Source organism: Hippocampus bargibanti, linkage group LG05, assembly GCF_051943395.1.
Source record: "Hippocampus bargibanti isolate YZ-2025 linkage group LG05, ASM5194339v1, whole genome shotgun sequence".
Taxonomy (NCBI): Eukaryota; Metazoa; Chordata; class Actinopteri; order Syngnathiformes; family Syngnathidae; genus Hippocampus; species Hippocampus bargibanti.
In genome coordinates, this window is record NC_142738.1 from 21,337,292 (window position 1) to 21,353,057 (window position 15,766).

At 40.4% G+C, this 15,766-nt stretch overlaps 1 protein-coding gene across 1 annotated transcript in view; it reads right to left on the bottom strand.

The window, feature by feature from the left end:
- The window catches only part of mrpl23 (mitochondrial ribosomal protein L23), an 86,093-nt gene extending 70,851 nt beyond the window's left edge, over positions 1–15,242 (bottom strand). The window contains exons 1-2 of the mRNA XM_088997283.1: positions 15,103–15,242; positions 10,828–10,950 (exon numbers count right to left, since the gene is read on the bottom strand). Coding sequence (XP_088853409.1) covers positions 10,828–10,950; positions 15,103–15,122 — 143 coding nt within the window. The 5' untranslated portion in view covers positions 15,123–15,242. The remainder of the gene's footprint in view (positions 1–10,827; positions 10,951–15,102) is intronic.
- Between the last annotated feature and the right edge of the window lie 524 nt (positions 15,243–15,766).

The window sequence follows — 15,766 nt, forward strand, 5'->3', positions numbered from 1 at the left end:
GCAAGCGTATGTGTTTGAATCAGAATCAGACTCATCTTTATTGGCCAAGTATGTAGAACACAGAAGGAATTTGTCTCTGGTAGAACATGCTGCACTGGTATCATCATAATAAATGCAGAGGCACTATACCAGACATGGGCAAACTACGGCCCGCCGGCCCCTCTGTCAAATTTTAGAATCCAATGCGGCCCGCGAGTCAAAAAGTTTGCCCACCCTTGCACTAGACAGTTATATTTGGGTTACTGTTTAGAGAGTTAATGGCTTGGGGGAAGAAGCTGTTGAAATGTCTGCTGGATTTGGTGAGCATGGATCGGTAGTGCCTGCCAGAGGGAAGTCACTGAAAAATGTGGTGGGCAGGGTGCGAAGGGTCCAGTAGAATTTTCCACGCCCTTGTTTGCATTCTTGCACTGTGCAAGTCCTCGACAGTGGGTTGCGGGGTGCCAATGATTTGTTTCGCCATCCTAACTGTCCGTTGATGTCGGATTTTGTCGATTTTTGTGGCGGACCCGAACCAAACTGTGATGGAAGAACACAGGATAGATTAAATGACAGCCGTGTAGAAATGTCATAGCACCTCCTGTGGAGGCCATGCTTGAAGAGGAGAAACATGCTCCCCTCACAATTTCTGAATCCAGCCAACTGTATGTCACAAACTAATCAAAAACTCATGCTTCAACTATTTCTATTTGCATTGCATGACGCAATGGCCGCACTGTATCTCCAGTTGGAGTGCCAAAGCCCGTATCGCACAGAGAGGCAAAGGTTTGCGATGGCTTGGGAATAGAATGAATGTTGAATTTTTGTCAGGGTTCATTCAAGGTCGCAAAAGCTCGCAAAGGTGTTTACTGGACAATCGGCATCCATTTTAATGGTGGCAAACAGTTTTTGTGTTAAGAAAAAACACTCAAACTGTGGGTAACCAAATGGCGATTGTCTGGCAAATGTTTGCAACCTTGAACGAATGCTGATGAGAACTCAACCTTCGCTACTTTCGCAAACAATCGAAAATCTTCCCCGCTCAGTGGGATACGGTATCAAGAGTGCTCTACAGCGCTCCTTTAAAGGACAACAGACATCACTTTTTTGTTTCCTGACATCAGAAAAACGTTTTATAGCATCTAAAATACCCAAAACACGCAAGATGATATTTTTAGTGAAATGCAAAACACCAATAAAAATGACTTAAAGTGTGCTGAAACTGCAAAATAATTAAACCGGAAGTGGCCAGTTTCAGAAGGTCCCGCCCCCTTGTTCGTGGTGTTACGCCAAGACGTCTTGCCTTGCTCGAGAATCAAAACAATGGCTTCAGATTCGGAGAACATGCTTTCTTGTTACTCATCCAGTTATTAATATGATTCAAATAGTTCTGAAGAGGAAAGCATACATGTTTGCAATCGATTAAAGAATTTATTCCATGTCATTTTGAGGCATCAGAGGGGTGTGGGGGGATGTTGCACCCAAAAAAGGCAGAAGATGGCGACAATTTTCCGTGTGGAAATGGCTAAACATTTGGGCCGTATGTGGCCCGCGGGCCGTAGTTTGCCCATGTCTGGCCTAGAGTAACATCTGAAAGTATTATATTTCAATCATATGATGACCTATTTCTAATGCAGTAATGTGTAAATGCTGTATATGTCTTCAAATGAGTGGTGTAAATGTGACGCTTTGAATTGCCATATGGTTCAATGATATCATTTCATGTCAAAATCTAAGTGAAATCCAAACAAATCCTTCCACACAGATGAATACATGCACTGTAAAAGTTAAGAAAATCACACCGCAGTGGTTTAGGGTTAAGTATGAAACAGGAGAGTTGGCCAAATAAAATTGTCATTCTTCTTTTTTTCTCTTGTCAAGTTTGGGTGGATTCAACATTCATCCCATCCACTGGACAATATCTATTTGCCAGAAATTGCCTAACACTAAGTATCAAAATGATAATAGTAGACTTTGTCTAGAGAGACAGCCACTGAGACACCTGAGATTTGACAAGAGAAAGGACATCTGAGAAGTTGAGACTATAAGAGTGCCGTGTGAAGGATTACATTTATGGTTTGGGGTTTGTTCGGACAAAAGAACAGCAATAGATCAAAGGGTGGAAAGTGGAAGTCACAAAACAGGGATGGCCTGTATCTTGGCAAGTTTGAAGAAAATAAGTCAGGCTGTCCAAGACACCAATACATTACATCTCAAAGGGCAGTACAAAGAGAGGCAACAAAACGGGAGGACAACTATACCTGTGGTATACTTCCTCTTAAACAAATCAAACGAGATGAGTTGGCAGCACTTTAACAAGTCCCCAAAAAGCTATTCATTTAGACTGTCAACCTTGAGGTTTCCACGTGGCCGCCTTGTTTCAGGAGAAAAACATGCATCAAAAACAGTAATGGTTAAATTAGTTTTTCCTCTGTGGCTTTGGTACATTTCTCAGAGAAGAATTTAAAGTCTTAGAAATACTTATTCAGAATAGATTAGTGTCACCCGTGCACCATATAACAAATGAAATCTGTTTCTTTTTTAATTGACTATGTGTATGTTGCAAATGCTTTGGCAAATCTGTGCAAATGATTACACTAGTCAAGATTTCAAGATGGGAGATCTGATGGCAATAACAGAAATGAGTTTCCTTACATCAGGTTTTTGTGGTATTTTCATTGTTTTTTTGTTTGTTTGTAGGTTAGACCTACAAAGGTTTCAATATGGATTTTATTATCCGTTGTATGTGATTTTGGTTATTACAAAAGAAAACCACCTGTTGCAGCACCTAACTGTAAAATGTGTATGCATGAATAATTTACTGTTATCTATTAAACGATTGTAACAGTAATTTCAATGATGTTATAAAAATTGTAACACACCGTGACCTTAATCAGGATTAAGTGGAATGGAAAATGACTGAATAAATAATTGTAAAATTAACAATGATGGTGATGGTAATGTTGATGTTGCAAATTTCCCCATTGTGGGACGAATAAAGGTTTTCTGATTCTGATGATGATAATAATAATGAAAATTGTGATATGTGAGGGGGCAAAACAAAAACAAGATTAGTTTATATAGTTCTACAGACTTGCATTAGATTTATTCCCAGGAGAATCTTGATTTTTCTCTAACGAAGGGAAATGAAGGGACTTGTGAGAAGCATGAGACCAACCAGAGAGCAAGTATAGTTGTGTTAAATTCATACTCTGACGAAAGCGAAAGTATACGCCGATACATGTAAGGTAATTGAACACCGAAAAAAGCCACTGTCTGTAAGAAAAGAATCTGTTGTAAATCAGAGAGCAAGCAGTTTACTAAAATTGCTCATCACAAGAGAAGATAAGATGTAGATGAGAATTTGAGGCCCAAAAACAAGTGAAAACATGTATTTGCATGCACAAAATAAGTTATGGTTTGTTAAATTATGTATTCTATTTACTTTTGTTAAGAATGTCCTTATAATGGGCGGCCCGGTGGCCCCAACAAGTCCCCACTCCGGCCTGCGTGTGTAGAGTTTGCATGTTTTGTTTTCCTCCAAAATCTCCGTGTGCCCTGCGATTGGCTGGCAACTGGTTCAGGGTGTCCCTCGCCTACTGCGATCCTTGTGTGGATGAAGCGGTTCGGAAATGAATGTTCTTATAATATGCAACATTTAACCGTGTGATCTTTTTATTTAAATATACCCTGAAAATATTTTGGTTGTTTTCCATTCATTTTATTGAGGTAAGATTATTTCTGATACGATCACTGTTGTGGACTTAATTATATCGCATCGCCAGCATATAGTGGAGAATGAACAAATTTTTGTTGTTCAAGTAAGATGAATAGTTTTCAGGAGATTGTTGGATTGGGATTCATTTCTGAGAAACAAAATGATGGAATGGGCCTAAAAAGCCGTCATGAAAAAGTTGCTCAAGACATACCTGAAGGTTAATTAGCCTGAAAAGGGTTTCCAACTTCACTTATGTATTTGTGAAGCTGAACGCGCAAACATGGAATGATCACCGCGGTAATCACGGCACCGTTTGATCCAAAAGTACAGGATTGTACTGCTGCCAGACAATGGTAGCCGCTGTTACAAAGGCTCAGTTTTCTCAAGTCAGATTACAGTGAGAAACCACAGTATGGTCTGGTTTCATGGTTATTAGTCAGCAGAGTTGCATAAAATGTGACTGAGAAGAAGACTGAACACTCTGTTCACCATTGTTTTTCTCTGTTCTGTGCGTGCGTCTTTACCAAATGCCAGGTGAAGGTTATAAATTGAGAATAAGTTGTGGTGGGAAGAAACCTAGAAATTTGATGATGTTACTTCGAGGGCAAAGCAAAAACGCTGACGGCACAAAGGTTTAAGAACAATCCAAAGACAAAGAAATGCGTTTCTAAGGCAGGACAATCCGGGTGTCTGGCACAGAAAGTACCCAAGACAAACGAGTTTAGGGTGCTCTGCAAAATAATTTCAATTAGAAAAAGCAGACTGTAAAATAAATGGTAGATGGCCAAAAAAAAATCTAACCTAAAGCTGCACTTAATACAAAGTTGATGAAAATGCAAATAACCGAGAACATAAAGCAGACTGGAAAAATATGTGGCCATAAAATAGAAAATAAAACGATAGTTAAGAGAAAGTTAATGAAAATGTGAATACCTGCGAACATCAGGGGGGAAAAGCAGAACACAGAACGTGGAAAGATTAAAGTCTACATATAAACACAAAGGTTTTTGGCAAAGACCAGTTTCACACTTATTGTTTTATTCCCTTTGTTAGATCTATCAAGTGAAAGTGTCCACATGAGAACATATGTTCTCAACAGTGACGTGCGGTGAGGTTCATGGCTGGTGAGGCACTGACGTCATCACAGTCAGATTTACAAATATATGAACTCTACAGATTAGCTTATTCACCATTTGATTGGCAACAGTTAACATGTTTTGTTTAAAATGTCATGTCAGCATTCTTTATATAAACTGTAGCATTACAAAAACGTTATTATCGTGTTACATTTACTTATAAATGAAGTCCATGCGCCGCACCTTCTGAAGAAAGGCATTGATACCTTCTTTATAGAAGCCTTCCTTATGTTTCTTCAGTTTTAAAGTCTCTCTATTTCTTTCAATTTAGATATGTAATCCTCCATTCTGAAAATAAAGCCAAGCCACATGAAAAAATGACTGGATGGTTGCACTTAACTTGCTAACTGTTTACTGTAGCTTGCTCTCACTAATTCTATTATTCTGCAGCCGAGGAGGCGCAAGAAGAATCTCTGGAATCACCAGCGCCTCGTCATGAGGCAGGAGAACTGTGTGCCTCACCTATGCACACAGGTTTGATTAAAATAAAATAAAATAAACACTGTAGTAAAATCGGTTCTCGACCAAACTGAGCAACTCCTGAATGCACCACTCGACTACCGTCTGCATACTTGTACATCACTTGTGACCGACGCATTATCCTTGTGTAATGTTATATTGTGAGCAGGCATGTTTGTATTGTTCAATCACGATACTTTTCTTTTTAAAAAGCAGGCATTGATTATATTGATTGTAATTGGAAATGTTTCGGTTTTCGACCCAATCGGTTTTCCAACAGGTTTCTGGAACGGATTATGGTCAAAAACCGAGGTTTGACTACCTGTAATAGTCTAGACCAGGGATGGGCAAACTACGGCCCGCGGCTTTTTAATCCGACCCGCCGAACATGTCCAAATTATAGTGAAAACAGTGTCTAAAACTCGTGACAAAAAAGGTAGCGGACAAAAGGGCAGACAACTCTGAAAAGTTGCCTGCCCAGTTTTTCACAACTTGAAACACGATAAGATCACCAATCACAAAAGAAAACATCGTCACAAAGTATTAAGTTTTTTATATTAATTAAGGCTGTACCTATCACAAATGTTACCTTGTTTAATTTACGGCAAATGTCCAAGGCTGCAGATTGCACTGCAGTAGTCATTTGTCACCATGGTGCACAACGCAATGTTTGCATTGCCAGCTACAAGCCACTAAGCCCCTTTCATAACTCTCACGTACACTTTACAGTCACGGTTTTATATAAATTTACGTTTTTTGAGCGTCACTCATGTTGTTAGCTTCTTTTGAATATTTCTTCTGGGCTGAGGTTCTGTGCATCTATTTTGGAAAATGGAAAAACATTATAACGCTTGCGAAAGTGCGGAAGAAAAAAACAGACTTCTGATTGGCTGCCGTGCCGAGTATGCAAATTTCAACTGCAGGTAGCCTATGTTTGTGTGCTTGGCGACGGTACACGTGTACTGTTTGCGCGTGAAGGCGAGGGCGTCCGTGGCGAATTTGTAGAGCGCGCGGTCGGGACAATCCGTCCATGATTTAGCGGAGTTTAACACAAGTAGGTACTATTGAGCTTGAATATTTCGTTGTGTAATAATACGTTTTGAATGTTGAAAGTGATTCAATTTTTCAATAAATGTTGATTTCTTAACTTTGCACCGTCGATTGAAACTTATTAAAAACAGACGCAATCTTGATAAATCAGTGCATATGTTATTTTAATCTATTTCCATTTCTTCCTCCCAGTATCTGCGAAATAGTCTGTAAATGCCATATCTTGCATATTCCTTGAGACAAATTTATTAATTGATCAGGGATATGTTTCACATTTGAAAGACAGTTAATAAATTGGGTTGTAGTGTTCTTACTGTGCTATGAGGTTTGTACACACTACGTTTAAAGGACAACCGGCACCATTTTTTTTGTTTCCTACTGACATCAGAAAAATGTTTTATAGCATCTAAAATACCCAAAACACGCAGGCTGATATTTTTAGTCAAATGAAAGACTAAAAATTACTTCAAAATGAATCCGGAAATGGCCAGTTTCAGAAGGTCCCACCCCCTTGTTCGTGACGTCACGCCAAGATGTCTTGCCTTGCTCGAGAATCAAAACAATGGCTTCAGATTCGGAGAAGATACTTTCTTGTTACTCATCCAGTTATGAATATGATTCAAATAGTTCTGAAGAGGAAAGCATAAATGTTTGCAATTGATTCAAGGAGTCTCCCATGTCAATTTGAGCCGTCAATGACAGCAATGTAGCACCCAGTAAATGCAGAAGATGGCGCCCAAGCTCCGTTGGAAATGGGCTTTTTTGTCTGCTGGGAATTTGTGTCAACTAGTATCAAATAGTAGTCTTGGTGCAACACACAAGGATTCACCATCACATTATGTGTTTTCCTTCTAATTTTGCCATCAACACGGATCAACACGAAGTTTTCAGACCAAACAAAGTACCGCAAAATGCATTGTGTGTCGCTTTCTCGGTCAGGGGCGGTCCAAACGTGACGTCAAATGGGGATCATCATCAACTCGAAAACAAGACTTCATGAATATTCAGCGCGAGTCTTAAAACGTAAACTATAGCTATATGCTGTGGAATCTTTGTAAAATACACTCAGCCGAAGTCATTTGAAGTGATTTTATAAATTATGGACATAACTTGTTCAGAGGCGTCGGTTGTCCTTTAATTCTTTAGGTTTAGTATTTCCGGCCCAAACACTCCCTCCAAATGTTCCTGGCCCGGCCCCTCTGTCAAATTTTAGAACCCATTGCGGCCCGCGAGTCAAAAAGTTTGCCCCCTCCTGGTCTAGACACATGGATTTGTCAATCGCGAGTTAACAGCTATCTTTGTTTCACAAAGCTGATTTAAAGAACGTCCAAACTGTATAGTTGTGGACAGTGCAATGCAGTTGTCAGTGTTGTGTGTCATCAATCACAATCCAATCAATTTGCTTGATGTAAACTCTTAATATCCTGAACACATGTGTTACCTAAAATGGAATCAGGTTTTCAAGAGAAGACACATTCAGACAACATAAAAAGTGACAAGATTGCAAAGGCGACTGCTGCAGAATATGCAAAATATCAACCAGATATGACTGATCAGATCCATTGGAAGGTCAAAACAGCCTTTGAGCGGTTATTGCCACGCAGCGGTGTAACCTATCCACAAACGTTAAAGGACAACCGACGTCTCCGGACAAGTTGTGTCCATAATTTGTAAAATGGCTGCAAATGATTTCTACTGAGCGTATTTTACAAAGGTTCCACCGCATATAGCTATATTTTACATTTTAAGACTCGCGCTGAATATTCAGGAAGTCTTGTTTTGGTGACGAGTCCGTACGTGACGTCACTGAAGGAACGCCCCTGACCGAAAAAAAAGACACATTTTAGCAGTCCTTCCATCACGTCAATGTATTTTACTGTACTTGTTTGGTCTGAAAACCTTGTGTTGCACCAGAAAGCCGCCAGAAGAGGGCGACCAAGCTCCATGGAAGGAATTTATCAGCCTGTGGAAACGGGCTGATTAATTCCTCACAGAAGCTTGGACGCCATTTTCTGCCTCTTTTTTGGTGATCCGTTTCTCCCCAATGTTGCCTCAAAATGGCACGGAATAAATTCTTTAATCGATTGCAAACATGTATGTTTTCCTCTTCAGAACTATTTGAATCATATTCATAACTGGATTTGTAACAAGAAAGCATATTCTCGGAATCTGAAGCCATTGTTTTGATTCTCCAGCAATGCAAGACGTCTTGGCATGACGTCACGAACTGGGGGCGGGACTTTCTGAAAATGCCCAATTCGCAGCTCAATTTTTTTCCAGATTTTGGACAGTTTGAGTCAATTTTATTGGTGTTTTGCATTTGAATAAAAATATCATGCTGCGTGTTTTGGGTATTTTAGATGCTAGTCTGTCAGTTAGGAAACAAAAAAGTGATGTCGGTTGTCCTTTAAATAAGGAGAGAACACAATCACACATTCAATCTAACACATAACCTGCCAGAACCTAATGTAGACCCTTACCTATTGGCAATTTCGGGTCAACGCAGTTGTGCGGAGAGCAGGAGAACAAGGTGAGAGTAAATCAGACATTTCTTCTCTACCAATCAGTCTCTTTGGGGAAAAGTTTGTGTTGTGTTGAACGTGTGAAAGTGGCTTTTGAAACAAAGGCCACATTGTGTTAAATGCCTGGGAACACCAACATAACTACTTTGCATTAACAGCTGTTGAGCATTACAACTTATCAGCACAAACATTGCCTAGGCTAAATAGGCCTAACAACAGCATTCAGTCCCATAATAAGTCATGAGTAAATTGGAGTTGATATTTGATGTGACACTGCCCATCTTTCCATCTAAGGCTAGATCAATGAGCCATGGCACTTTACCAGACAGTGCAAAAAAGGCACACTAACACATTTGTTTGTTCAGATTTTGAACGTTTTTCAAAAAGTCAGTCCTTTTGTAAATCGTGCAGGCATATTTTTTTATGTTGATTGTTAAATTTGGAATTGTACATTACATTTGACTGAAGAGATTACTGCGCTTCAGTGGAATTCATGTATATTTCTGCAAGTAATGTATGTTTACAAACGAAAATCATTGCATGCAGTGAAAACTCAACATTGAATGCTTCCATCACTACTGTAATTCAACATGGGCCAAGACATATAAGATTAGATGAGATCAACCTTTACTACTCTCTCAGAAATTCACAATTCACAGCAGCAAAGTGATGAAAGGAAGAGGAAAGTGTGTCGTATCACATGTTACCCCTACCCCATGACAGCATTATGCCAAACCTCTGGGAACCTCCAAATATATAAAACACTTTTGTGTCCACCTGGCACACACACACACGCGCGCGCGCGCACACACACACACACACACACACACACACACACACACACACACACACACACACACACACACAAATTATGTAAGTATTCTTGGAATTCGTCAGACAAGAGAGTCACATACGTAGGAGGCCAAGCACCTGGATGAACAGATTACATTTGAAAACCCCACCAGAGACCCATCTTAATCTTCTATTTTTCTCCCCAGCACAGGCTTTGGACCTCTCAGTTCGGCTAACCTCAGTGACCGTGACAATAACATTCTTCTGTTGGATTTCATGACAGAGAGTAAGTCTGTCATGTGTCGCTTTGCAAATCTACCACACTCCCAAGGCGTTGGAATGAATGATTCAATCGATAAATGTGTCTAAAAACACAAGAGGACAGATAGCTGGAGATGATGCCTTAATGACGTGAACTGGACAGACAAATTGGATAGACAATTTCCAAGTGCAACATAGCTCTGTGGACAACCACACAGTAAATTATAATTTACAAACACATTCATTCAATGAAGTTGACAACTCATAAAATGGAAAGATGGGAAAAAACAAAGTTCAAGTGAGGATTCCTTTCAGAATTGTTCTTTAGACTATATAATTAGGATGATAACACACCCAATATCTAAGAAGTACATGGTACATTTGGAATGCAGTGGTGCAGTTAAAAATTTAGCATTTATTTGGGAGGTATAATAGGATGAAGTTTTGGCGAATGAATCTGTTGATGTTAATATTGGCGCCAAAAATTGACAAAAGTCGTAAAGCCAAATTCAGAGTGTGGACTTAATCCTCCCCTCAACTGCCTGTGTCAGCCATTCACAAGCCATCGTTGCAACACAACTCAATAAAGAGGACCAAAAGGTGTTACAATAATTCTGGATTGCTGACTGACTGATGCTTCTGATTTCTGTTCATGGGGTTGCTCTACCACCTTGTGGCAACGACGCAAAGTACAGTTTATGTCAAAACATTTTTGCAGATAAAGTGCAGAAGCATTTCATAACATGGTCGTTTTTGACTTTGAGAAAATACATGACAAAACAATCAACATTTGAGATTCAAGGGAACAATCTTTCGGGAATTATAACACTTATAAGATTCTGTTGGCTGAATGTCAATGTAGCTTGGCCTAATGCCTCCTGGATCTTTGTAAATCGTAAGCTGGAAGACTTACTCCATTGGGACACGGAACTGGACGGTGTCAGTCGGCTGCTCTTTTCCAGGCCTAACCAGCTTCAGGAACCAGTTTGGTCTGAAGAGTCTCAACTGTGGGTTACCCAGCTGATAGAAAGGATATCTGCAAGGAAAACAATGTCAACTCTTAAAAGTTTCCTGTCATTGAAAATTTACTTTTGAATTGCTCTTACAAGCTGATAATAATAATGATAATAATCATCATCATCATCATTATTATTATTATTATTATTATTATGATTATTATTATTATTATTATTATACATTTCATTTCCAAGCGCCTTTCAGAACACTCAAGGACACTTTACAATCAAAAAACAATACACAAAACAATAAAAACACAAATAAAATGATAAATAACAAAATAGCTGATTGAACTAGACCATGAATGCAATTTCAAACAGATGGGTTTTGAGGTGGGATTTGAAAGTAGGGAGTCAATATTACAGATGTTGGGTGGAAGTGAATTCCAGAGTTTGGGAGAAGATTCGCTGAAAGCTCTGCACCCAATCGTGGTAAGACAGGCAGAAGGCACATAGAAGTGAGGATGAAGGAGGAGGGACCGAAAGGGAACGGAGATTTGAAACAGGTCAGACAGATAGGGGGGAGCAAGGCAAGGTATGGGTGGCTTTGAATGTAAACAGAAGTATTTTGAATTCAATACGAAGTTTAACCATTCAACGGTGCATTCTACTCTGGCCCAGGGTCAGATGGGGTGCGTGGATTTTTTAATTGTTAGCATACAGTGCTACAAGACACAAAATAACATCAATGTTGATGTTGTTTTACTTAATGCTCATGAAGACGATAGGGGTCTTTATTAAATTTGTTAATTAAATCGAAATGATGAAAATTGTCCCTGATGTTGTCTGGTTTGTCTTTTTGAACAAATCTTCTTTTCAATGTCCTCCATCTTCAGAGGTTTGATTCGCATGTTTGTTTTGGCCAAGCCTTTACATCGGATGCCCTTCCTGACACAACCATCGGCGTTTATCCGTGCTTGGGACCAGCACAATAATAATAATAATAATAAATTTTATTCATAAGCGCCGTGCTTGGGACCGGCACAATAATAATAATTATAATAATAAATTTTATTCATAAGCGCCTTTCAAAGCTCTTAAGGACATAAGCAACCTGAAGCTTTAAACCACAAGCAAGGCAATTGGGGGTCATGGTCCAGTGCTGAATGAAGCTTCATTTTCTCATCATTAGTAATGATTTGGAACAATAATAGTTAGCTATTTCAATTCACTCACAAATTCAGTTTTTCTGACCATGTTTCGTTGAATAAAATTTTTGATGTTAAGTGTTTCTGGGGAGCCCTCTGGAGAAAAAAAATATTGCTGGTTGAAGTGGAATTGTATAATATTAATATAGTGTTTTTTAAAGACCGCGGCCATCTCTGGTGCTCCACCGATTACGTTCACCGATTCAACTCAGTCTTTTACTCATCATATCATTTTTCATTCATTCATTCATTCATTCATGCATGCATGCATGCCACTCAGAACAATTTGGAGTGTCAATCAGCCTGCTTTGCATGTTTTTGGAATGTGGTAGGAAACCAGATGACAAGGAGAAAAGCCACGCAGGCCCAGCCAGTGAGAACATCCAAACTCCCCACAGGGAGGCCGGATTAGAGATTGAACCCACAACGTCTGCACTGTGAGACTGACGTGTGAACCACTCGTCTACTAGCCTGCCCACAAAATAATCATGTGAGACAATTTCACTTTTCAAACAAAATTGGCACAGTCTGTCCACCTCTCTTTCTGCTCTCTCTCTTTCTGCTCACTCACTCACTCACTCACTCACTCACTCACTCACTCACTCACTCACTCAAACTGTCTCTCTCTCTCTCTCTCTCTCTCTCTCTCTCTCTCTCTCTCTCTCTCTCTCTCTCTCTCTCTCTCTCTCTCTCACTAACTCACTCACTAACTCAATCCTCCATCCTTCCCGCCTGCCCTCTCTTCCCACAAAGCTGCTCTCTTTTACTCTCTCTCTCTGTCTCTGCACCTGGCTAGAGTGAACATGCACTGCCGTCATAAAGCCTGCACCTTTTCATTTTGATGCACATGTTAACCAGTCAATCATAGCACTGCCCGATGAATATAATTGATTGTTAAAAACGTGAAAATCCTAGTAATTTGAACAAATTTCAGAATTATTAAACCGTGCCCCCATTGCATTTATTAGTCTTCAAGAAGTGCCTTTTGTTGGTACGACCGGTTGTGCATTATTGACAGAAAAATAAGTGAAATTGGATAATTTCGACGACACATCTAAACATGATAAAGTGTCATGGAACAGTGGTTGGGAATCACCAGTGTTGACTGTACCACATATTCTAGTTAGGATGGCTCGTGTGTTTGCACCAGTGTTCCACGAAGTTGTCAAAACAGATAGTGATTTGTACAAATTCCGCAAAAACATGGTCACATCAGAATTGAAAGGACTGACGTTTTATTGAAAGCGATCACATGATCCTCGGACAACCGATCATTTATGAGTGAGACAACTAAACTATTTAGCTTTGGGTAGAACCCCGTTCTCGAAACACATTTAGAGCGGATAACTCCATCTTCACTTTGTCGTGTATGTATGTCATTGTGACCCGATGCACAGTCGCTGCGACGTCAGGGTATTGTATGTTTTTAGCATACCAGGCTAACACAAAGGAGAGTCATGCGCCCCAATGGTTTGATTTTAACAACGCATCATTTGCTTTACCGCAGACACAGACCAGACAAAGACAAAACAAAAACACGAAACTAGCACATTGGATGATTAAAGTGGGACTGGGGTCTTGTAATGTTTAAATTGTTTCTGTTCGCGAGCCGCCTCTTTGATTGACAACATTCTGCATTACGGTGGTGAGCGGCCAGCGAGAGGCGTGGGGCGCCTTCAAAATAAAAGCGCTACAACGAATGCATGCCCGGTAGTTGTTTGGATGGAAAAAAATCAAAAACAGGCGTTTTCTTGGCTGCCGGGTAAGGATGGCGTTCACCCAGGAAGAATAAAAACTCTAAAAATAGTGCCAAGAAGCGTTCTCAAATGCAGATAGAAAAAGTAGTTGAGTGCATACTAACATGTTGATATGTTTCGTTATTTTTTAATAAAACTCTAAATGTAAAAGTCTTTATTATCCCTCAACCAGACTAACACCCAGGAAAACTAGAGCACCCCAGCTATCAAACCAGGCCACTCTGATACAGATTTGATGTTGTATTTTGGAATAAAAGGCTATGAAAAGTGATAGTGACCTCTGTCCTGGCTCGAGTGCATGCAGACATGTTGATATTTTTTGTCAATTTTTAAAAACCTCAAAATGTAAGTCTTCTTTATCCCTCGACCAGATAAACACCTGAGGAAAGTAGAGAACCCCAGCTATCTCACCAGACCACGCCGATTCAGATCTGATGTTATATTTTGAAATAAAAGGCCTGTGAAAAGTGAGTGTGACCTCTTTCCAGACTCGAGTGCATGGTGACGTTGATACTTTTTGTCAATTTTTAAAAACCTCTAAATATAAAAGTCTTCGTTATCCCTCGACCAGACTAACACCCGGGGAAACGAGAGCACCCCGGCTATCTAACCCGACTACTCTGATACAGATTTTATGTTGTTAATCTGGTCGAAGGATAGCAAAGAGTTTACCATATAACGGTTTTTAAAAATGGATGAATATGTTGTCACTTTTAAGAGGCATTTTATTACAAAATATATCAGATCTGGATCGGGGTGGTCCGGTTAGTTAGCTCGGGTGCTCTACTTTCCCCGGGTGTTAATCAGTCGAGGCATAACGAATAATTTCCCGTTTAGTTTTTTAAAAAAATGACAGAATATAACGTCAGCATGCACTAAACTATGACTTTTTCAATCTCTACTTGAGAATGCTTCTTGGCACTGTTCTGAGAGTTGTTATTCTTCCTAGGTGAACGTGATCCTTACACAACAGCCAGAAAACCGCTTGTTTTACATATTTTTTTGTTTATTTTCATCCAAACCACTGCAGCGCATGCACTCGTTGTGATGCTTTTATTTTGAAGGTATCCCAGGCCCCTCGCCGGCCGCACATTACCGTAACGCACAGAGTTGCCAATCGAAGTGGCGGCTCAATTGACTAATTTTGCGAGTGGAGGCTGGCTTGACCGCAGTGTGAGACTGAGCCAGTACGTGAACTAAAAACGGACCAAGTTACTGTATTTGTTCTTGTCATTCTAATCGAACCAGTTTCGAAACGATAACTTACAGTAGTCTCGTTATTGGCATCCTTGTTGTGGTTTGTTGCGGTGTAGGCTTGATAAGTAGTTGTTTGCAGGTTTTCCAAGGTTGTGTCAGCAGGACATGTGCGCGTACTTCCGGGAACAAACGCACTGCGCATGCGCACCAATCTGCCCTGACGATTTGGGTCATAGCAGCCTGAAAATTTGGGACATCGTCGAGGCTTACTCATTTTGCTTGCCGATGTTTTGATGTATAGGGCGGCCCGGTAGTCGAGTGGTTAGCACGCCGGCTTCACTGTGCAGAGGTCGCAGGTTCGCGTAATGCTCCGGCGTAATGCTCCGGCCTCCCTGTGTAGAGTTTGCATGTTCTCCCGGCCCGCGTGGGTTTTCTCAGGGTCCTCCGGTTTCCTCCCACATTCCAAAAACATGCAAGGCAGGCAGATTGAACACTCCAAATTGTCCTTAGGTGTGAGTGGGAGAGTGACTGTTGTTTGTCTCTGTGTTCCCTGCGATTGGCTGGCAACCAATTCAGGGTGCCCCCCGCCTCGTGCCCGAAGACAGCTGGGATAGGCTCCAGCACCCCCCGCGACCCGAGTGAGGAATAAGCGGTACGGAAAATGGATGGATGGATGTTTGCAGTTGATTTCAGTATGATTGTGTATAATGTTGAATTTATGATGTGTGATGGAT